This window comes from Anticarsia gemmatalis, chromosome 15 (genome assembly GCF_050436995.1).
Source record: "Anticarsia gemmatalis isolate Benzon Research Colony breed Stoneville strain chromosome 15, ilAntGemm2 primary, whole genome shotgun sequence".
Classification (NCBI taxonomy): Eukaryota; Metazoa; Arthropoda; class Insecta; order Lepidoptera; family Erebidae; genus Anticarsia; species Anticarsia gemmatalis.
Genome location: NC_134759.1, coordinates 1,374,065 through 1,400,094, shown reverse-complemented (window position 1 = coordinate 1,400,094; position 26,030 = coordinate 1,374,065). Strand labels below are relative to the sequence as shown.

General features: G+C 35.2%; 1 protein-coding gene across 1 annotated transcript in view; it reads left to right on the top strand.

The window, feature by feature from the left end:
- Positions 1 to 26,030, top strand: part of LOC142978712 (uncharacterized) — a 65,457-nt gene continuing 39,427 nt past the window's right edge. Inside the window, exon 1 of the mRNA XM_076123248.1 lies at positions 1 to 100. Within this exon, the coding sequence (XP_075979363.1) occupies positions 31 to 100 (70 nt within the window). The 5' untranslated portion in view covers positions 1 to 30. The remainder of the gene's footprint in view (positions 101 to 26,030) is intronic.

Genomic DNA, 26,030 nt, shown 5'->3' with positions numbered 1-26,030 from the left:
GGCAACGCCGCTCGCGTGTGGACGGCAGTCATGCCTCGCGCCGCGCCCGCACCGGCCGCGCTCGCCGCCGCCACGCTCGCGGTACTCGCCGCACTCGTCGGTGAGTTCAAATTTCGAATCACAGATTTTGATCAATCGAATTTGATTTTTGAATTTCCCCCGAATGATTGGTGTTAATTCTTTCATTTGTTGGTAACATTATAATCGAATGTCAGCCAATTCGTATTACGAATATCGAAATGTTTTTGTTTTTCTTGAGTGCCGCATAAACAAAATTATTCTTTCTTTTTTATTTTATGAAAGCAACACAGGTTTCTTTTCATTTCATTCTAACTAAATGATTTGCACTATCATTGATTAAAAAAGAAAACAATACAGAGGTAAGTAAGTATTATTTTTATGGATTAAAATTAAAATATGACTGAAAGCACTGGTAAGGTATATAAATAATATAATTGTAAATGTTTACACATAGAATAATCGCGTCGAAATCGAGCTTTTCACGCAGAAAGTGCTAACAATACCGTACCGGTAAAATAAACGATTAACCTTTCGTTCCACTTACGAATACAAGGGTTCGACGCGAAGGAATTTTAAAATTGTTCCTATGCCTGTACGCTGTAATTTTAGACCAGTATTTACGCCATTTCGTATTTAAAATATCGACCAATTTTGTTTTTAATGGAATTGTATATAACTGTGTAATAAAAAAGAGATTTATAAACCATGTATCACGGGAAAATTGCATTTTAAAAAATAACATCAGGGCGGAAGTGAAACTATCTGCATAATAAATGCACCTCGTTGTGCTTCACAAATGAAACCGGGAACTTGTGCCAGTACCTGGATGATTACATTAAAAACTTAACTCTATTGGCTATGAAACAGGCAGATATTAAAAGCAATTTTCGGATATTATTACGTTTGTTTATTTAAGTCTTAAAGCAAATTAATGGTTTAATAGTAACTAAAATTGTGCGCATAATAATATAATGCCAAATAAATGCATTAAGAATTAAAATTTTGCGATTTTTATTTATTTTTTTATAGAAAATATTTGAATACCTACTTTGCTTCTGAAAATAGGCAACCTATTTTAATCTACAAATACAAATAAAAAACGTATGCGGTTATGTTCTAAAGAATTAGGTAAAAAGAAATACTATTTATTTTCATTGGGGGTGGTGAGAGTTCCCGTGGGATCCGGGATGATCCGGGAAGTGTAAGGTGACGGTAACTCCTGCTTAACCGGGTATTCGACACATATTTAATGATTTCATGGCTTGAGAAGTTTTTGTGTACATTTTTGTGAGTTGGATGCAGTTTCATGGCAACGAAAAGTAGAATTAGCTAATAAATCTTCTGATTATTAACCATTAACCATTAAATTGGTTACAATTTTTGCTTTTATTTTTGTTTCCTTCGCTAATCTCTCCCATTTATAATGTGTCCGTAATTTTGTTTCATCTTAACTTAATTTGCACTAAGTAAAAAGGACAATTGTATGTGTCAATATCATATAAATACCAACTATGTAACTCCTTGTAAATTTATACGTCTGTTTTATTGAAAGTCTCGTGGTTCCTTAAATGATAATTCGTCGTTATGTACATTTTATAAAAGTATTGCAAAAATATAGTCGGTTCCATAATTCTCAGTGTCATGTAATAGCCTTCACTGTGAAGGCTTTTTCAATTCCACCATCTTGAAAACACAAGAATATTTCATTAATACCAATTTTCCAAGAACAAGAACCATTGCTGAAACCTAGCATGCCTAAGAATACTTTAACACAGTTCTTGAAAGAATGCAAAACATTTGTTGAGCGCTGTGAACTCATGATATCTCCCTCAGTCCAGGAGGCGATCCTTGCCTAGAAATGGCCTGAAATGTGTATTTATTTTATAGAAACATTGTTCCATCGTATTCATGTTATTAGGTCAAAATAAGACTTAACAAAAATACCTGGTATTAATGTTAACTTTCGTTTTTGAAATATCCTTAAATTGGGTGTATTTGCTTTCCAAATATTTTCTATTCTTATCCGCTTCGGCGCCGGTTGTTCAGCTTAGACAAACAGTCAACATTAGAGTTAAATGTTTGAATTGCGACCGAGAGATGGCGATAGGGTTGCCATTGAACAAAAATGCAAATTTTAAGCATTTTATTTCGTTTGGTTAGTTGCACAATAATAATGTGTTTATTATTAAATATCCTACTTATTTTGTGCCCGGAATTATAAAAGCTTAAAAGCATTTTTTTTTGATCCAGTAATTTATTGTTCTAATCAAATCTTATGATACCTAGTTGTTAATTGACTATACCACCATTTTTTAAATATGTAGTACCTACCTAGATATAATAGAAAGGTAAGTGTAAAGTTATTAGACTGTTGTTGTTAAGTAGCAATCCGAAGTTTAGTAATCAACAAATCGCAATAATCTCGATCCTGAGGCCATCCATCCATTTTAAGTTTGTGACTGAAGTACCTACTGACATAGTTACATAGAAATAATCAATTAAAATACGGACTATGTAACCCAAAGTTATTTAATACTAAAAGGAAATTGCTGTAGCAGCCGTCGCAATGAATCTATTGGCTTAATGACTGCAGTACATTCTGTTAATCACTTTGTTTATGTGCAGTTGTACTTATTACTCACCACTTATTGAATACAAAGTTCGCTTGCATTCTCATGATAAGCATCAAAGTTTATTTGTGTTCTCATCTCTCTGAAACAGCATAGGGTATAACTTTTAATATTGTATTTGTTTTATTTTATGCGATAGAAAAGTCCTTGCGTGTATCAAAAATTCAAATTGATAAAGAATGTGTAGAGTTTTTATCTATAGACCAAATGATTTACGTAAAACATTATGACTTTGGTGATTTTTTTGGTCTCTACCTATCTCCTTGGGAAAAAAGGCGTGATCCTACGTATATATGTCAGATTTTTTTTGTATAACTTGTCAAAGTTTTGTGAAAAATTCACTGAAATAACATGATGATTTGCATACACAGCAAAACTTCTATAGCGCTACGATTCGAACAATGTCAACCACGTAAAATAATAGAATAATATAAATAAATACTTGACAAAGCCTGTTTAAACGCTAGTACATTAATGAGTATTGTTCTTACTAAGACAAAAGCCCGCAGACCGACAAACGCACTGCAGATGCCCTTGACTTTAGGAAACCAACCGGAAAATACTTTCATGCTGTAAAACTGAACAAAATGCGCTTGTGTCTGTCTCGTGTATTTATTTTATTAGAAATATTTCTATTTTGTATGTACGACTAGACATTTTCTTTATTTTTATAACATCTAGCCTGCTATAACAAAAATGCAGGCAGATTTATGAAATGATCCTGCTTTTCTCTTCTTTTAAAATAATATTTATTCCATTACACTCTATCCCGCTACTAATGGCCTCCTCCCGCAAATGAAAAAAGTTAAGACTTGTATGAAAGACACTATTTTGTGTAAAAAAAACTATATTTTAAATAAGCCTACTGCAAAATACTTTAAACAAAATAAATCGTTAAAAATTGTGTAAAGCATCCTATTTTTTAAATTCTGTAAATAATGGACTTTTCGATCAATGTTTAAACCAAATTACTCGTATTTATTGCTTATCAAAATTAACAATTTCATATATTTTTGCGTTTTTGATCTATCGTACTGACATTTAATTCCCTTCAAGACTATTTCGCGCCAAATTTAGCCGTGACGTCACCGTCTACGTTCCATTTTAGAATATCTTTATAAATAAATATGTCATATACATATTGTAGACGGCCAGTTATACATAAGAAGATGCGTTTAAAAATAAAATGATCTTGGCCATGGCTTTCAACCACGAAAATGTGACTTGGAAATGATTCTATTAAATGACTTTAAAGCTATGCATCCACGAGTTGAAATTGCAGCGTATGGAAAGTACGGATTTGTTGCTTTGTATTAATTTCATGCCATGTCATGCCTGAGAGTTCTTTAGAACAGTTCTTGAAGGTATGCGAAGTGTCCAATCCGGTCGCAATTAGCCAGCGTGGTAGACTCAAGGCCTAACCCCTCCCTTATTACGGGAAAGTCCTTGCCCAACAATGGGACATTAATGGGTTAACATTTAATTTATTATTAATTTCTATGGTTCTGCGTCCACTAGGTCAGCATTAAATCGCCACAGAATTTTATAAAATAACAATTGTATTACGCTCTGATTCTGACGTAGTATCCGTGCAGTTTTAAAGAGTAACGAACTTAGGTTTATTTTGTGCATTGTTAAATTACATCCTGGGTTATTTGGGCATAGTTTTTATGATAGAAAATTGCAGAGTTCCCGAGGGGGATTAATTTCGCAGTGTCAAGAAGTGTCGGTGGACTAAATTGTAAGATATGTGACCTGCTTGATGAATGCCTCCTTTTGTGACGCACGTGAGAGTCACGTTTTCATTCTTGTTGTGTAGTATTTATCTACATGTGTGCCTGAATTTTTATTCAGCTGGATCTGATTTTCATAATTTATATTTTGTAGTTTATGTTTAATTTACGTTAATGCAAAATGATTCTGAATAATAATTCTAATGGCTGCTAAACGCAATGATGAAGATGAAGAATGAAGCATTATGATAACTTTTTTATTTTCCATCCAGTTTAAACCATATTTCCGATAAATAACTTAATTTAAAATTCCTTTTATTTTATTTATTACAAAAATGCATTTTAAAAATCATGAATATAACTTTTTTAATAATTATGTTTTTCCAAGTTACAGGCCTAGTTTATCTTTGTACTTATTTATATATCAGATTTTACTCACGCTTGCCACTAACATATTACAATAGTCTATATAAGACTATTATTCAGTCATAAACCTAAACACATTTAAATAAATAAGGGCAGTAAGCCCGTGAATCTAGGTTAAAGGAACAATCGTCTGCGTAGGGATTAAGACGCGATCTGTAAAAGCCTCTGAATCGTAATTTACATAGAATACTCGAATCCTTTGATTAAAACTGATGTTTCCTTAAATAATTGATTGTCTGCTCTATTTTATAGCTCTCTTGAAAAGGCGATTGATTAATAAATGAACGACTACCTTAATAATGAGGAGACATAAGTAGGTATATTTTATTTTGTGTGTATGTATGTTTGTCGCAAACGTATTTTGAATCTTGTTTGTTTACAAGATAAAACCTTATTAAATAAAACGAACCACGATATTTGTTAAGTAGCTAAATTGATTAAAAATGCGTAGAGTACAATTATTTTTAAGTGAAGTATTTACAGCCCTCGCTTGCCCACCAAATAATGCCTCTCTTCCCATTCCAATTTTATCTAAAGCTATTTTTAACCGTCAAAGGCTGACTTTACTACTGAAATAACAAAATAAAGACATTCATTTATGTATTACCTGAAAACCTAACTTTCCAGCAATGAAATGTGTAAAGCACATATCTAAGTTTGTGTTTTAGATAGACATAAGCCTCTCTTAGGTCTCATATCTTTTACAAAGAGAATCAACAAAAACTCTCACCACAAAGTAATTTCATTATCCATAAATAAATTTAATTGTTAACACAAAGCGGGGCGTTAACTTAAAAGAAGTAAATAGTAGTGACCTAAAAACTAACTGCATTGCAAACAAACGCTAAGTTCATTTAAAATGTTCCCAGTTTTATTTGATAAAGAACTGCATCGTATGTTTTGTATATTATTATGTGTATAACTTAGAAAGCAATAAATGATTTTAATTTGATTTTATATAACGCCAGTTGTATATATTTATCGCCATATTCATAAAAATATATGAAGTTATGAAAGGCTTTTAATTTTTGTTTCTTTCACTCCTTAGCGAAATGAAAAAGAGAAAACATATTGTAGTAGTTTTTATTTACTGTAATAGGTTTATAGTGTGTTTGTGAATAAGAGGGTTAGTTTTATAGTGATAAAAGATAGTGAGGACTTTTTGTGAAGGTTTTTAGAGGTTTCATCTGGTAGTCCGATTTTCAAAGCGGTCTGTAAGGTTGTCCGTATATTGACTCTTTCTCTTTAATGCAAGGTGGTTTTGACTCATGTTATAGATAGTTAAAAACACAGAACATTAGAAGCAACTTCAACAGGATCAACCTGAAAACCCGCTCCCAATTGGCGGAGTCAATCTATTGTTTTGTCGTATGTTTTGCATAGTTCTTTTATTCCATCCTTTAAAAACCTTTGTAAAATAGGGTACAAATTACATACAGACCTAGAAAAATTAAGAAAATAGTACAAAATAGTAGAAAAATAAACTAGTAATAAAAAAATATATAAGGAGGCTACATAAATAGTGAACAACTCTGCCTACTACACTAGGGAGACCCTGTGACTAAGGAGTCAGTGTTCTACTAGAATTACGTGTTTAGTAAACTATGTAAACGAACTATGAAAATCGACCAACATAACTACTGTTTACATAACAAATGAAAACCAAACATGTATTTATTTTCACTCAGACATCACATTATCATCGTGTTATTTACTCCGTATAAGATAAATGTGCGCGAATCTTCGTTGTTTTCTCCCTGTAGTTGTAAATCAAAGAATTGGGTCAGACGGAGGCAGCCAGCCCGTCACCACTTATTCAATGTTGCGGACTAATACGAGGTCGAACTTGTAACAATATTGTAGGAATATTAGCTTTTGTCGTTATTATTGATTTGTTAAACTAATATTATAAAAATAAAAGAAAATAAAAGATTAGACTGTTTGTTTGTTTCAATTAATAGCAAAATGCTTGCCCCCTAATTATGTGCGATTCATATTTTTGGGACTATTACTCATATATTATGTTCGGGTACATAGCAGGCGGGATTATATGTCTTTGTGTATGTTATGCGTCTAATGAAAACATCTCGATTCGACTATATATATTCTGCAAATAATTTTATAACCGTTTTCATGATAGATAAAAAGTTCCCAAACTGCACTTGAACAGCGTGGCTACTACTAACTCTACTTTTATTATCTCAATACGGACCAGTTACCCGAGCCTAGCTTTGGGAAAGTAAGGAGTTAAATACTCCAAAAAACAATATAAAAAATTTCGTTTTTTCGTCACAATTTTACGCTATAGAGTATATAATTCTAACTTGAAGAAGCAGTTTCAGTGTACACAATGGTAGTATTAATTAGAGTGTCGCCTCGTCCTATACGCCTTGAACGACCGACGTCGCCCCGAGGAGAGTCGACCGGGGTGATTGGACACTCGTAATAACATCTTATTTATAGTCTTAGTATACAAAAACTATTCGATATTTTTGCAAATATACAGATTAATAATAAGGTTTAGCATTTGTATTAGAATATTTTCAATAGTAGCCCGAAATCTGATAATGTGCATGATAAATAATATGGCAATCGGTTCGTCCTCTTTCAAATTCGACCAATATTGCAAATCGCGAAAAGCGGAAGTATTTTATAGTCTTGTTTGTGTTCATTCCTATCTTATACTTATACTGCAGGGCAAGGGTCTCTCCCAAACGAGGAAGAGGGGTTAGGCCTTAAGTCCACCACGCTGGCCAAGTGCGGGTTGGGGATTTTGCATGCCTTCAATAAATGCATTAAACAAATTTTTAGGCATGGCTGTCATACAGAAAAATAATATCTCTGAATTGAACTAGTTGTTTCGGGGATAAGCATTTCCAAACAAAATTCCTTTTTTCTTTGATATATAAGTTTAATAGACAGCAGTTATATAATTAAGCGTCGTTTTCAATTACCCCTGCTGACCCGACATAACATAATCCAATTTGAAAAGATTCTTGTGTAAATTCAATTAGGTACTAATGCAGTGTTGTTGGTAAATAAATACAAGACGTTTTAATGTAATTACGCTTGTATATATAACTTGAATGTTGGTATAATGATGCTTGCTTATGTAAGGTTTGTACCTATATATATAAGACAGCGGGTAACATTTAGAATTTGATTAAATTGGATTTATTGACAATCGATTCATTTTTGTACGGTTCTAACATTATATTTCTATTGCATTGTTATATGATTATGAACATTATATGCCAACATGGCGGGTTGTAGCTGAACCTATTTTTTTTTAAACGCATGCATCCCTATAACTTATGTACTACGATAAAGACATGAATTTAAATTTGAATTAACTATAGAGATTTCAAAAATCAAACGACAGTGATAATAGTAATCAATTTCCCATATAAAATATCTCGACGTTGAATCTTGATTACTTAAATTGCGCTACTTATGGGCAATTTAACTAATCACGGCCTTTTGAGAGTTTCTTTACATATAATAAGACTAGCTGACCCGCGCAACTTCGCTTGCGTCCAATAAATAAGAGAGAATGGGTGACATTTTTCCCCGTTTTTGTAACATTAATTACTGGTACTCTGCTCATTTTGGTCGTAGCGTGATGATTGTATAGCCTATGTCCTTTCTCGGGTATCAAAATATCTCCATACCTAATTTCATGCAAATTGGTTCAGTAGTAACAGACAGAGAGACAGACAAACAGAGTTACTTCTTTACATTTATAATATTTGTATGGATTATAATTAGTCACTTGGTGAATGGCAATCGACAGTAAGAAACGTCTTCTCGAAACACTGGAAACTGTTTCTACATTCGTTTTATTGTAAATCATTTTGAGTTACAACTCTTCAAAGTAATTAACAATTAAAAGTTTATTTAATTGAATATCTTTGAATGTTATTATAATAGCTGGGATCTGTATTTTATTCTGTCATAATGGAGTTTTGTCTGTGAATCCATTGGAGCAATTAACTCGTGATACGATGCGGATCAAAGTTTCAAGTGGGTTCAACTTTGATGGGATGCTTTTTGATTGAAGTACTAGAGTGGGGGGGGAGTATCCGGGGCTTGGAATAGAGGAGTATTCGTATTATTCGTAATATTTAGTTGTACTTATTATGGAGGGATGGCCTTTGTTTGTATGTAGAGAGTATGGATATCAGTGGTAAAGAGTTAAAAACTCTTCGACAATATAAAGCTATGTGCTTTTATCGTAATGATCCTGAATAATACATTGTTTTTTGTATAACCCATAACTGTCCCACCGCTGAGCAAAGATCTCCTCCCAAACGAAGGAGGAGTTAGGCCTTGAGTGCACCATGCTAGCCAGGTGCGGGTTAAGGACTTAACTTCAATTAATAGTGATGTGTTTAATTGTCATATTCTTTTCGATAGCAATAATCGTTACCTGATTGGTAAGTCATCGAACGAGCTACCGAGTACCTACCAGCGATCAAAACAATCCTAGTGAATTAGCTGTCGAAGTGTCAATAAAAAAATACTGAATCTAAGAAAACTTTAAATACATTTTTGTATCTACACTGATTAAATACATATTATAGAAGGCGTTAATATCACAAACTCGTTTCATACTCTCTCATAACGCAAGCTTGATATTCAATAACATTAAGTAGAAGCTATCATATTGGAATCAAGCACATTCGATCCAAATGAAAGAAACTTTCTCAACAAGATTTATTCGCCGCGTCTGCTTCGAACATATTGAATAACATCGGAAACGCTCACAAATAACATCACACTGGTATAAATGATGATGGAAATGATCGTAAAACATTTTATGAAATATACGAGCCTGATAAAATTATTCCACAATCAATATAATTTCGTAAAACTGTTCCTTTACTGAGTGAGTTGTCCATGAGTCAATCAGTCAGATACTGATTGACTCATGGACAACGCACAGCCGAAACTATTGAGCGTAGAAAGTTGAAATTTGCTATGAAGATTCTTTAAGAAGCATAGACGAGCACTAAAAGATGATTTTTGAAAATTCAACCCCGAATAGAAAGGAATACTACACAGGAGAACTCGTGGGCGGAAAGCTGGTTATATTTCGTAGTAATATTAAATTATTACTAGGAAAGTTTGTCTGCCTGTTTGTTAAAATTTTACGGCCAAGCTATAATATAATATCTATACTAATATTATAAAGCTGAAGAGTTTGTTTGTTTGTTTGAACGCGCTTATCTCAGGAACTACTGGTCCAATTTGAAAAATTCTTTCGATGTTAGATAGCCCATTTATCGAGGAAGGCTATAGGCTACATATCATCACGCTACAACCAATAGGAGCAGAGCAGCAGTAAAAAATGTTACAAAAACGGGGAACATTTCGACCCATTCTTTCTTGTGACGCAAGCGAAGTTGCGCGGGTCAGCTAGTGTTAAAATATACGGCTATACCTATAGGATTATTTTTTGAAAGATAATCAGGAGTGCACACATATCATAATAATAAGTAAAGTAGTCCGTCAGTAAGTTTTCACGGCTAAATTGTTGAACTAATTTACATAGCGTCTGACAGGGTGATAGCTTATGTTTCAAGACATAGTTTCTCCCAAAAACATTGACGCGAATGAAGTAGCGAAAAAACGCCAGCGAAATCATATTATATGATAAATTATACGACAGCAAAGCATCGCAAAAGCACTGATATACGAGTAATAATATTTCTTTACTCATTCATATTTTAGTATAGATAAAAAACGAACGACCTTCACGCTTGGGTATAATATCAAACTAATTTATCACTCAGTAATACTACGTTTCATTATAATGTATTTATTAGTCTCTTTATTTTATATCATGAAAGCTTGTTGATGACTTTATTTTTTTACACGAACATGCAAAGCTTGGACGTATATTTTTTTCTCGATAGTTAGTTGTTATAGTTTAAAATGGTATTTTTTGGGCCAGTTACACGCATACATAATGCATGATTTATTTATTAAATAACTACGGGCGAGTATGGAAATGGCTAAGTACCCAATGGTATGTAATTTACAAATCCTTTCAGTTTATTTTGGTTTTTAAAAAGGACAACTGCTACACTAAGAATGGTGCCGTGGAGACTTTTACAAACATACAAACAACGGACACAAATAACAACCAGCACGAAACAATTATTTGCGGATCGCACAAATAATTGTTCCGTGTGGGATTCGCACGAACGACCTCCGAACAATGGTAGCAGCGTGGCGACCTAAACTGCGCCACGGTGGCAGGCATCACTAGACACACTATGGCGATAGCTTTAATAACTAAAAACATTCGGAGATTCCGAATTTCGATAAATATTTTTCATAGAAAATCTTTTCACACGGTTGAAGGCCCAATTTCATTATTTACTGAAGTCGCTTGATTATCCCACTACATTGAACCTCCCACATGTGAACAAACCAAATCACTTACAAATTCACAATATAAGTAGAAGTATACGTATAGAGTTTCCCCAATAACGCAATCTTTCAGCGGATATATGAGGATAAAAGCAAAATGTATCAACCATTTTGTTACTTACGGAAATGGAAGCAAACTAGATTGTGTCCCGCGGCTTCCTTTGTGAACTGAAACTTGGGATTTTTATATCGTCTACTAATATTTCTGCATATATGTGTGTGTGTAGAAAAGAGTGTGTAGTAAAAACTATAGAACTGATTTTGATGAAATATGGTACGCAGATAGTTTATAACTTAGATTTGATTATTAGAGATTATACATATTCTATCGAAATTGTTGCAGAATATATAAGATTTGACGGTAATTGGCATCAAAAATATAATTCTTGTATTTTTTTTCCTTAAATTTAGATTTAAGATTGAGAGAATAGCACTCTTTTCTCTTGCAAATTTCAAACACATTTAATCGTCCAACAAAATAATATAAAGCTCGCAATAGGTGCCGTGTCCATGATGAAAATGAAACATAAACAAACAATAATTCGACACGTATCTTCAATAATTTAAACAAAACACGTTTCACAACTCAATCATTGTTTTACAAAGCATTCAAAACAAATAGCTGATTCAATTTATAATTCCGATTGGACATTGTTTCACGCTATTTATACCATAAGGTGTAGGCAGGGGTGTATAAAATACAGCCGCATTTACAATATTTGGGTGTTTCAATTAAAACTGGACTTTTCAGGACTATTTCTTGCCCGCGGTTCCGTCCGCGTGGACTAATAGCTAACATTATGATAAGATGTATGGATGTGAATGAGGCAAAGGAAGTTTGTAAGAATCGTACCAAGTGGCGTTCTTTGGTCTCGGCCGACCTTTATGGAAAAAAGGTGTGATTTTAATAATTGACATAAAAATAAAGATTTTGACGAAAAAATAAATGTTTACGGAAATCATTGACCAATAAAAATATAGCTGATTTCATCGAATACGAATGAAATTTATAATAGCAGTAATTTAGTTTAATTGACTGTCAACAAATTAATTCGTAAATGCTGAATATTTCAGAGCATTTTACAAAAGAACGTTTGTGATTTTATTGAAGGAAAATTTGATTACGTTTAACAAATTGTTGGTGATTGTAAATTGACATTTAAATATAATTTTAATCTAGCAAAATATTACCAAACCAATATTTAAAAAACTAGCTGCTGCCTGCGACTGCGTTCCCGTAGAAATATTTCCCTTCTGAAAAAGTATCTTATATCCAAAATAAAGTATATGCATCAAACAGACCAGTGTCAGCTACATAAGTCTGCATTAGTTAGTTTAGTTTAATTGTGGAACGTGATTATCTATTGTCGGTACTATCGACAATGGCTGTCTTTCGAGAAATGTTGTATAAAAATCAGATCAGCGCCTCTAGCGGTCACCAGTGAAACTTTGCAGTACGAATTTTTGCAGTACATTTTAAATGTCAAACTTTCGACAAACAACGACAAGTGACATAACTAACTGTAGAGAATCGCACTACAGGTTATAATCCAGATAAATATATATTACTATAGATAATAAAATACCGCAATAAATCAGCTCGAGCGCTTAAAAGCTAGCTATAGGAAGCGCTGCGAGCGATACGACGTTCGTTCCTAACATGACCTCTGTCACATAAATCTGTTCGCAAGACAACCATACACTGTTGTATAATATGTACCACGTATTGTATTTGATCAATAAGTTATGGATTATCTCGGATGTTTTATGGTTAGTCCCGGTAATGTTAGAAGTTTATTGTTTTATAGAAGACAAGAATATTGTTGCAATGTCTTCAAAATTATTGAATAAAGTTTTAAGAAACTTTGAAATATATAGTACATACATATCGATTTATACAGCATAATAATTAAATTATTCCTTCATTACAAGATTAATAGCCCTTACGTTAGGACAGTCATTCGTACTTTTTTTGCCTAAAAATATCAATTGAATTATTGTCAATACACAGTGATTTTAAAACTACTTTGAAAATAATAAACAGTACTAATGTTAAAAACAAAAAAAAACTTAAAACTTCTTTTTACTATTTTCATTCATAAGAAAGCTATATGACAAGATCTATGAATCTGAATAAAGCAAGGGAAGTTTGTATGATAAACAGGTAGTGGTCATTAATATCTGCCTGCCTATAATAATATGTAAAAATGCTGATGAAAACGTGTGCACTATCTTGAGCTACATAATATTATATCAAACGTCACATGTAAACATTTTCAATACTCAAAACGTAGCCGGTTTACGACCACGTCAAACATTTGAGTGCGGGACTTGATTCTCTGAGGTTTATGTATTACGGCGGCTTTTCATTATTCCGCCTCACTTCCGCGTGTAAGTCGCGTGTACCCGTGCCTTAACGGATCCGGATTATCCGCGCTTCGAATCACCGTAAATACGATTTGTTGTACAAGCTGTTTTAGTCTGGTACACCTTTATAGAGGATTGCTTGGTAACTTACTCAAAGTTACCTAATACTAGCTGACCCGCCCTCGGATTTGAATTGAAACTTGTAGATATATAAACAGGTTAATTATTTACTTAATCTCACATAACCAAAAAAATCATAACTCGTTTTCCGAAAGTGCGTAAAATTGTGCCTAGCACAGCGTATACTGAGCTGTAAAGCCCTTTGTTGCACATAAATTTACTGACTAGTTATTAAGTTCTGTATTAGTGATGTTTCTTTATGTGTAACAAAAATAAATGGTTTAAACTGTGTGAGCATTTTAATACTAGACGTTATAATCGTTTTTTTTATTGTCCCCTATTATTAATTTCTATGAACACATTACGGGTTTTTTGAAAAAGTGTATTTTACTGTTAGTACCACCGTCACCGAGCTGTTTCATGGCTTTTTCAGTTTCAAAGTCAAAAGAAGCTTATAAACACGTAAATGACGCTCACAAAGCCGTATCACACAAATATTTGCGTTATTCTTTAACTGCAGATCTTAAGTGCTAATTAATGTTCAATAAATAAGATTAATGGCGCGTTACTTTGAAGTTATTCCTATTTGATGATAGTTATAATAGTGGTTTAGCACATACGGATTAAAAACTGAGAAATACAATCGATGGTATTATGCCTTAGTTATACGATTCCTTCGGATTGAACCCACTCGTGCGCACAATGGTAATGAGGTGACCACTGAACCATAGACGTTATACATTTATCCTTAAAGGCAAAATTTGTTGCCACAAAAATTTTAAAACTTTTAGTTTGACCCGGAATTTGAACCTAACACGTCTGCGTGCTAGTAAAGTGCATGTAGGTATACACGGCGACCCCACAGAGGCACTCAATTTTATATAGCTATACCTACACATATTTATACAATTATATATAGCTATATATACAGTTACACACATAACCAAAGCTAACATAAGGCGAACAAAGACATAAATCAATTAATATGTAGTTTATTGAGCATCGTCCTTTGAGCCCGTGATTGTGTAATTATCGGAATGGCCAATCAATGAATTATATAATCATGTTTGCTTGAGAACGAGGTCGGGAACTATTGTATTACTAACCTATATATCGCACTAATAATACATTATTGCTGTAACTCAAAATACAACTTTATTTAGAATCGACGAATAATTAGTTTATCACTCCTTATTATAAGTACAAAATAACTAAATGATTTTTGTGTTTTAAAAACAAAATAGAGGATATTATTTTGATACTAATAAATAAAAAAATATGGTATGGTTATAATGTTAAGTCTAGTTGAAGTTGTGTGGATGTATTTTGAGTTACTATACTATTGTATTATTAGTGCGATATGTATTGGCCTACTAAGATCTTAATTTTAATGCTAAGATGCACAATAGAACGCTAAAAAAATTTAAGATGCCTGTCTGGTATTACCCGATGTTTCGATCGAGTGACATCGATATTGGTGAAGAGCACACTGTCCGTCTGTCCGTGTCTGCCCGTAACGTTTCAATCAATGTGACTAGGTAAAAACGTTAATCTTAATTTAAAGTGAAGCTTTAATTGCTGGCTTGGTCCAGCAGTGGGACAGAAATCGTAAAAAAAAGTATTATTTCGCCCCTAGACCTCGTGGTTTCGATTTCAACAATGGATAGTCATAGTTATAGACTCATGATTCGAACTACTGAAAACTCACAATAAAATTATTGTGACTTTTCACATCCGTTAATTTTTGGAAATGCATATGTTGAGTTTCTTGTATATAACAAAAGTAATCATAAACAAATATATAAACGTTCTGAGATTTAAGTATATTCGTTTAAATAATAACAAAACAGCTACTCATGTGTGTTTGATACCTTTTACTTGACAACCTCATTAATCATAAGTTTCTGCGCACCAAGTTCTGCAAACTTCCACTAGGTGGTACCTACATAAGTAATTGTATTAAATAATTTCTTGATGTCTGTGCTTATTTTCTTCAAGTAGTAAAGTTTCAGACACATATACTGGGAAGATATGGTGATTCGCGGATCGCATCTCAAATTTTGAATCGGTATGTATGAATGCATGACTGAAAAAAAAATGTTTAGCTCCGGTTCCTTGACTACATTTAAAATACATTTCATCATAAATGGGCTAGCGGTTTGGCTGTGTGAGCTGATTAACACACAGCCAGACTTCAGAAAATTATAAAATTAGAAAGATTATATGTATTAAACCTAAATAAAACAATTTCAAACACCTAAATCGATATCTTTTCACACCCTTTCACATTACACCCTACACTATTCTTCTTTCTTTATTTTAAAAGACAACTCCCGCACTAAGAATTGCTCTTGTGTCGCGGGGACTTTTACAAACATACAAGTAACGGAGACAATGCACAACCAGACCCGAAACAATTATTTGTGGATGGCAATAATTGCTCCGTGTGGGAATCGAACCCACGACCTCCCGCTGCAGTGATATCGGCGTGGCGACCTAAACCACTGCGCTACGGAGGCAGTCAAACTATCTATCCCACAAACAGATAATTTCCCACATGTACTAGGTTCGTTATCTAAGTGACAAATAGTGGTGACGTCACTATCGTGTACGTCTCGTGTACTAGTGCTACTATCAATCACCCTCATCCCCTATATTGAAGGCGTTAACCACCCTGTTTTTATTACACTTTAGTTTTATCTAGATTATACTGAAGTAGCGAGATTTTAGACTTTATTTTACAGATTTTTCTATAAACCTGCATACATTCGTACATACATACATAAATACATATACATATCTCGCCTGTTATACTCGGTTAAGGCAAAGGTGTGAAATACACCCACGTTTCGCAATTAACATTTAAGGAGTTCGTATAATAAAAAAATGATAAATTCATAAGTAGAATCACATATTTCAGAAGCAAATGAGACACTTTTTGAGTAAATCCCCGGTTTTTGAGGATAGACAGACAGACTAAAAGTGTGTTAATTAGGTATAACTGTATGTTTATCAATATATTTTACCCCTTTCACATCCTAACCCACACTATCTATCCCACAAACAGATAATTTCCCACATGTACTACGTTCGTTATCTAAGCGACAAATAGTCGTGACGTCACCGCGTCGTGTACGTCTCGTATACTAGTGCTACTATCAATCACTCTCATCCCCTATATTGAAGGCTTTAACCACGCTGTTTTTATTACACTTAGTTTTATCTAGATTATACTGAAGGAGCGAGATTTCAGAGTTTTTTTACTGATTTTTCTATAAACCTACAGAGGTGTAAAATATACCCACGTTTCGCAATTAACATTTAAGGAGTTCGTGTAATAAAAACAATGACAAGTATTCATAAGTAGAATCATAGTCCAGTCATTTAAGCTTAAATTAGGTAAGAATCTCGGAATTTGAGATACCCAGCTGTAAGTCTGTAAATACTTGTATATTGACATCCTAAAAGTTGTCTCAAAACCTACATATGGTAGGGTGTACGCAACTATAAAATTTCCAGATCAAAGGTCACAAAAACCGGTTTTTTGCGCTTTTTTTGTAAATATCTCATTTCCTATGGAATTTTTGCTATTTGTATTCATTATCAATATTGTACAGTATAAAATTCTCTACAAATTTAGTTTGATAACATTTTTTTACGGTGAACCGTTTTCGAAATAGAGGGCGGCGAGCGCGCGGTCACAGGATCATTTCAGATCAACCGGTGCCTCCGGTTGAAAATGCGCCATATATAGTTGATGAACTATCGATAAATCAATGATTATAAATATTATTCCGCCCTCTATTTCGAAAACGGTTCACCGTAAAAAAATGTTTTCAAACAAAATGTGTAGGTTTTGAGACCACTTTTAGGGTGTCAATATCGTACCCGTAGAACGAAAAGTCATTAAGTAACAAAATGTTCAAAATCGACTTATAAATACCAATAAAATCAGTAATTTTTTCTCCATATTTCTGTCTTACTCTCGTATTCATAACGTTATTATTTAGAAAAATGTAAATCGCGAGACTTAATTAAGTACATTATTTGATTTGTGACAGTTGAGTTACAAGTAACTAAGTCACCTGATTACTTTTTCTCTTCTTTGTTGAAAAAGATACTTACGCATTAAAGTTCCTTATCTACTTTTTCCGCATTACTCCCTATAGGCGACATGCCTAATGCCTGCCTTAAAAAATAGTAATGCGAAAACTCATCAAATTGACTTAGTAATTTTATTGTATGTGATATTTTGTGCGAAAAGTAACTAACTACCAATAATTATTTTTCGAGCTATATTATTTAAGACCAGACGTTTAAAAGAAAAAACGACAACTAACTATAGTGTTCTGGTTAATATTTTCCCTGACTGTAGATGACATAACACATTAGAGTATTATAATTAAAATATTTTGGCTACTTTTCACTCAGCAAAAATACTACTAGATAAAAGGTTGGTAACTATGTCCCGTGATACGATGCTACTTAGTGAGATTACGCCCTTTGACCTTAGGACCCTCGCCGCGCCCGCGCATTATTGCAGTCATTCGCAGAGGCGTATTTTAAGATGGCGCGCCCTGGGCTCCGCTAGCTTTCCGCCCCATCAAGGAATGACAAAACTAAACTTTATTTTCATTTTTAACAAATTAGTTTTTTACATTGTCCTGATCAATTTTATTTATTAAATCGGCTTTAATCGACCTTCACCTCCTCTGGGCAGGCTGAGTCGTCCAGATCTGTAATGCTCAGTTCCGCGGTCTTTGTGGGCCCGGACACTCGGAAGGTGTCCTCCCCGATAACTTCCCTCAATTTAGAGGCCAGGGCATCCGCTTTTCCGGTCCCTGACCCCTGGGAGCTCAACATTCGAGCTCCCGTAGCCGCAACCCCGAAGCGGACTATTTCATTGTCGGCTTGGTTTATTTTGTCCTTTGCGTCCCTAACAACGTCTCTATATTATGTCGCACCGCTTTTTTTCGCCTTCAGCTGCAGCTGGAGCCCGAAGATTGGGCGCCTTCTTCTTCCTTCTTCTTTTATTACAGAATTGATGAGTATCTAAACGACAATGGGTCTTGGGATTAGTCGCTCGCTTGATTAGGATTCTTTGAAATTAGGGAACTTTGCTATAAATTGTATAAACTCAGTAGCAGTAGGTCTAAATATTGTAAAATATGGGCACTTAATGATTCAAATAGGTGATGTTACATACAATTTGATGTTAATCATAAAACTGTCACTTTTTTTCTTTTATATTGTTCACAACCAATGTGCTCTCTTGCTGCCCATATTCTTATTATCACATGCCAGTAGGTGCTCCCAACATACGGTATGATCAGAGACTAATAAATAACCTAACTATATTCATTTTCCTTAATTGACGTTTAGTCTATATCGCTGATTGTTGGCAGCTCCTCGCATGATCAATTATTGTATCAACCACATTGTAAAACTTTTGGCGATTGAAAAGAGTGGCCGTGAGTTTCTTGCTAGCTCTTCTCATAAGGCTCCACTCCCTTTCCGAGCTAGTGGTAGATTCAGTAATTGTAACGACTATCATAAGTGTCAATATTTGACCTAAATGAATAAATGATTTGATTTTGATTTTGATTTTCTTGCCCTTTTTGTCGGTTTCCGTAGCCTTGGGCGCCTTGCTATTTTTCCCGACGAACTGCTACTCTTTGGCAGCCGTCGGTTTAGTGAACGGCGGTTTGGAAGCCACTGCACTGTAAGACGCGGCTGTTTACCCTGCTTCTCCTTGGTCCGGAGACCTGTGAGCTGCGGTGCGGTGGCGGTGGCATGGCGAATGCGTTAGCAGGTACAGCTGAGGACGCTACCCCTGGTTTTTCTGGCGCGGGGGTTGATGCCGTTGCCTGTGACATGTGATCGACCTCCTCTTGCAAGCGATAATTCTGGGCCTGACGCGCCAAATTCTCCTTCGTGGCATACTGCCTGCTCGACTCCGACACTGCCAGTTTGATGTTCCTGGCAGCGTCTTTGAGGGACTTTATAAAGGTCACCCTTGAGGTGACCGGATTTGTCGGCCACCTCCACCACTGCCTAGTGGTGAGTGAGGATGGTGTCCGCCAGCTGGATGGTGAATTTGTCCTTAGGATCATTGTCTGACACTTGCTAAAACTGGGCGTGCTCCGACCCTCCGCAACTATGCTATGCAGTCAATACGGCTGGGCTTCTTGCCCCCGATCTCCTCGGGTTTGAGCTTCTCGCCTCTCCCACTTACATCATTTGGGTTCGTTTTCAAATTTATATTATCCAAACAGTTCCCGCGAGTGTGGTGGCAAGTATCGTTCCACCGAAGTAGAGGCCCCATAATCCGGTGACCCTTATACTACTGGAGGGCGGGAGGTGCCCCAGTGGCCGCTTGCGTCTGGTTTTTCTGGCGCGGGGGTCCCCGCAAAGCGAATGAACTCTGACCACGCAAGGCCCCTAAAGGGGGCGCCACTGCTGGAGTTACTCGGGATTTTCGCAGAGGTGGTCTCCTCGCGACCCAGCCGGTTAAGGCAAGGCCCTCGGTCAAGGATGGACGGATTTACGATAACCGACGGTTGACGAGGGCGGCAGCGGCCTGGCTCTTCGTCAGATCGGGGCAGTGTGAGTGCCTACTGAGCCCGTCCTCCCACTGACGGCTCACCTGTCCCGCACCTGTGTCCTCTGCAAACAGAGGGACACGCACAGTAATTTTTTGTTACTCGCGATCACTGTTTCCCCAACCTTTCCATTCTACTAAGCCCCCTCACCACGACAAGATGCAGACCCAAGAGAGGAAACCGGCCCGGGCTATAGCCCTTCTAGCCCTAGGGTAAATACACCCCTGCAAGGAAAGATTTGTTAAATCTTTGTGTCAAAGGTGTCATACCAAGCGAACTTTATCCTTGGTATGAATCTTTACCTGTTAGTAACGATGTAGTGGATAGGCTATGTGAGCCTGACGTCACTTAGGTCGAGGAAGAAGAGGAAAATGATGTGGCTACATCATTAATGCTGTTCTATTGATGATTTTGTAACGTGCTCTTGTTCATTATGTTTTAATTAGGATTTGTATACTTAAAGACAGTTTTTTTTTTCAATAAATGTTGCCTAAGAATGTTGTTTTACTTTTAAACTTTTCAACTGATAGGACACTAGTTTTAAATTAGGCAATAAATTAATAAATAAGCAAAGTCTATTTAGTTGGGTATTTTATTTAGACATAGTTATGTAAAATATGTTTTACTCCTAAAATAAATAACTGATTTTAGTTACTAGTATAATATTTAAATGCTGATGCGAAAACTAACTAACTACATGTGAAAAGTAACTAAGTGACAGATAAATAGGAAAACCTTGGGGTAAAACAAATTATCCTTTACAGTTAATAATTTATATACTATTTTCGTGGTTTAATGCATATAACATATACTTAATAAATATATCTTCAAAAATAAACCTTTCATACATCGATAACTAATCTCCGAAAAAAGTTATATTTTTTTTTGTCATTTAAGACATAAAACACCTCGTATCTCAAAATCACTTAGGTGTTAGTTAGTGATTTTTCGCTCTACGGGGACGATATACAAGTATTTACAGATTTACAGCTGGGTATCTCGAATTCCGAGGTGAACTTACTATAATGACTGGACTATCACATATTTCAGAAGCATATGCGATACTTTGGGATAACACTCCGGTTTTTGAGGGCAGACAGACAGACAGACTAAGAGTGTGTTAATTAGGGTATACATATAAAAACAGACTGTACAACAATATCAAACACCTATCTTTTCACACTCCTTCACATCCCTCCCTACACTATCTATCCCACAAACAGATAATTTCCCACAAGTACTATGTTCGTTATCTAAGTGACAAATAGTCGTGACGTCACTATCGTGTACGTCTCGTGTACTAGTGCTACTATCAATCACCCTCATCCCCTATATTGAAGGCTTTAACCACCCTGTTTTTATTACACTTTAGTTTTATCTAGATTATACTGAAGTAGCGAGATTTCAGGCTTTTGTACAGATTTTTCTATAAACCTACAGAGGTGTAAAATATACACCCACGTTTCGCAATTAACATTTAAGGAGTTCGTGTAATAAAAACAATGACAAGTATTCATAAGTAGAATCACATATTTCAGAAGCATATGCGATACTTTTGGATAACACTCCGGTTTTTGAGGGCAGACAGACAGACAGACTAAGAGTGTGTTAATTAGGGTATACATATTATAAAAACAGACTGTACAACAATATCAAACACCTATCTTTTCACACTCCTTCACATCCTAACCCACACTATCTATCCCACAAACAGATAATTTCCCACATGTACTAGGTTCGTTATCTAAGTGACAAATAGTCGTGACGTCACCGCGTCGTGGTCGTCTCGTGTACTAGTGCTACTATCAATCACCCTCATCCCCTATATTGAAGGCTTTAACCAACCTGTTTTATTACACTTTAGTGTTATCTAGATTATACTGAAGTAGCGAGATTTTAGAGTATTGTACTGATTTTTATATAAACTATAAACCTACATATACATTGTTTCACGCTTATTATTCTCGAAGGTGTAGGCAGAGATGTGAAATACACCCACGTTTCGTCATTCACAGTATTTGTCCTAAGCAAACGAAAAAAAATACGTTTTTTGTGTTTGTTATTTTTTTCAGTATTTGTTGTCATTACAGTAATGAAAAACAGATTATTTTCCCAATCACTCACGTAGACCGTGTTGTACCGTAAATTATATTTAAAAAATAACAATTTTTACTCATGTCCCCACTACCAAAAAAAAATGTTTATTATAGGACAACTCAAATCCATTGTGTTAGTACCTAATACTAATAACTAGTTGTGTTAGTACTTAATATTATATTCGACGATGCTAAGCTATGTACTGCCGGAAAAGAAAATAAAGATAAGACAAAAATAAAACGTTTAAGTAGTAATTTCCGTCGTTGTTCAGTCATCCATCTTCGCTTGTGTCTTCACGCACCAGGGTTGAAGGCTGTTGAAGGCTGAACTGTTCAAGGTGTAATTAATTAGCTGCATGATTGATGTGAGAATCACTTGACGAAAATGTCTTCAGTTATATCTAAATAACTTTGCGGTGTTACGTGTTTAGGGATATTATTAATAAGGTCTACTTTTAAAAACTTAAAAATATAAGCACTCGACATACGCAAAGTAGTGTTCTTTTTTTTATCACCCTAAGATTTGACTAGAAGTATAATAATATGAAACTTTCCGCATGCGGATTCGTGGAATTTCCCCCATTCGAGGGTGGGAAATGCAGCACTAAGAACTCTTAGTGCTCCTATTTATACACTTCCTAAGCAATCTGCATACCATATTTCAAATATTTACGCTCTGTATCGGCTTTACGTTGTCCATCAGTCAGTCAGTCAGAAACAGATTTTTTTAATATATTATATACTAGCTGACCCGTGCGGCTCCGCTCGCGTGAATTTCGTACTGTTGCTTATTCGTTTGAGCAAGCGATTTGCGAAGCGCTCGATACACCTACACATAAAAATGCTAACAACTCTTTTGTCATCTAATGGTTATTTACGAAAGGGAGCCGAAGGGCACACAATGTGACACAGGCTCAGGTAGGCCTGATTTCCTGTGGTTACCTTCTTTTCCGCTCTCGTCTGGATCCGTACCAGTTTACAGTGTAAAATATAATACCTTATTATAGACTGACCATTGCTTACCCGTCTGGATTCAGAATATTATTATAGCTACAGACAGACCTATCTGCGCCGGAGCTCTTCACACGCGTAATAATGTATACTTGCGATGATACGTCCGAAACCGCGTAACCCGTAATTATTTTTTATATATCATCCGTTGTTTATTTTTTAAAACTTACCACATAGTCTGTTTCATAGCTATCCAATTTATTTCCAAAATGCAACCAATTAATTTGGTTATGTGTTTCGAACAACAACGCCATCTGTTAGTTGCGACGAACAACGACAACAAACGAAATTACTCGATTTGCCATCTAGGATATCCCGACCGGACCGACCCACGTAAACCAACATTTTTGTGTAATATATTAAACAACATTTATGTTTTAAAATCTTATAAATGTATAGCATGTTTCAAAGGTATTTTTTTTACAATAAAGCCATTAAAATAAATTAATAAGAAAAACATGCTTTGTTGCGGACTATAACGCCATCTATTGGTTGGTGCGAACAACAGGTATCGATACGGCGGGCGCCGCGTTAACTTTATGCGAATGTTGTGAAATGGATTGTAAAGCCATCTATGGTCTCTATAGGGAAACGCAGGTTCAAACGATTTTTACGTATTTTTTTCAATTTTCTAAAAATCTTTGAAATTTTATGCTATAAAAAGTATCCTAGAAATTGCTCCACTACTTATTCTATGCATATACCAAATTTCAGTGCATTCTATTCGGTAGTTTTTACGTGATAGCGACACATACAGACGGAGGACAGACAGACAGACAGACAGACAGACAGACAGACAGAAAAGAAAATTATAAATTGCAGATTCGGTATCAGTATCCGTTACTAAACATCCCCCATTGGTTTTTTTTTAAATATATTCAATGTACAGAATTGACCTCTCTACAGATTTATTATAAGTATAGATATTTATAATATTGATTAACTAAATAATAACCAATGTAGGTCAAAAATAGACATATTATTATTGTAACTTCAAATTTCCACACGTTTAACATAAACAAAGCGCCATTAAAGCCCTAAATACACGTACGTGAAACCTCAAGATTTGTCTAAATAAAGTGAACGTATGCCCGCAGTGCGGTCGCCGGCGTACACTTCGCTAACCACACACACTGTTATGTGAGAACGGACTTTTAAATTTACCGCAGGGTTCAAGTGCTTAATGTTCCGTCTTATATAGAGCTTTATAGATGGATTAGGATAAGTAGTATTATAGGAAAATACTAAGTATTTTGACAATTAACCCGTGGATCAAAAAAAAATGTTAAATAGTAATATTAATACATTTATTGAGGCATGCAAAATCCCCAACCCGCACTTGGCCAGCGTGGTGGACTCAAGGCCTAAACCCTCAACCTCGTATGGGAGAAGACTCTTGCCCTGCAGTGGGACAGATATGAGTTAAAAAAAAATTAGTATCTTATGTCCTTATTGGGATATAACCTATCACTCCACATTTTCTTAGAATTTTAACTACTAAAACGGACTAGACAGGGTTGCTTTAGCCTATATTAGTATAACATGCTACGTCTCTCCTGCTTATAGAAGTGCTCATGGCTAAGTAATAACATGTCAGGGATCAACCTCTGTGGTTAAGCCACGCTTGATAAAGGTGACCATATCGTGTTTGGGAAAGCACGTTAAATAATGGAACCCTACTAGCATTTTCAAAGAGCTCTGACAGTCGTTACCTTGTAGTAATTATGCAATTTTAAAATCTCTTATCCCGATATCTTTACGCATATATCACCTTCCTAAATCACACAACACAGAGACACACCCTCAAGCGACAAGTTACCAATATCTCTTCAATCTTAGTCAAGCCACCGAGCCTGACATACTAACAAACAAACACAACAGTGACCAACAATGAGATACAACGTCACAAGACGCATGTGCGCTCCGTGCTTGATTGAGCACGAATACAATACGTGCTTCGGGAATATGACTTATGTATTGTAGTGATATAACTCTTGTATTGCCATAGTAAATATTGATCATATTGGAATATGAGTGACTGCCTCTGTGGCGCGGCACACAGTGTATCCTACTGCTGATCGTATTGATCTAGGGTTAGTTTCCCAGATCGGGCAAGGTACTACTAGACTTTTTTAATTTATAATGGAATATTTGCACGAGTATTACACCATAAATGCGAACTTTGTGTTGCATGTATGTTCCGTTTTTTGTCATGTCATTGATCTGGATAAAATTGCGCTGAATGATATATAGCACTTAATCAATTACTTTGGGTTGGATGCCAAGGAACGCTACGATACTTACAAACTTCGTTTTCATCTAGTCACATATTATATGACCACAAGTTATACTACTGCTACCTGACCTTCTTGTAAAAATAAATAAAATTTCGTATACATTAATCTATCATGCGAAACCTCCAATAACTAACAAATATCTCGTACGTTGAACCCTCCGTACATCGTAGTGTGTGAGACATCCGTTAATCATCGGTAATGCGTCGACCTAAACTATCTGTCAGTCAACACCCTACTCAAACGTCCTCTGTCAAATTACTTAAGATATTAATGATCGGTGTACTTACAA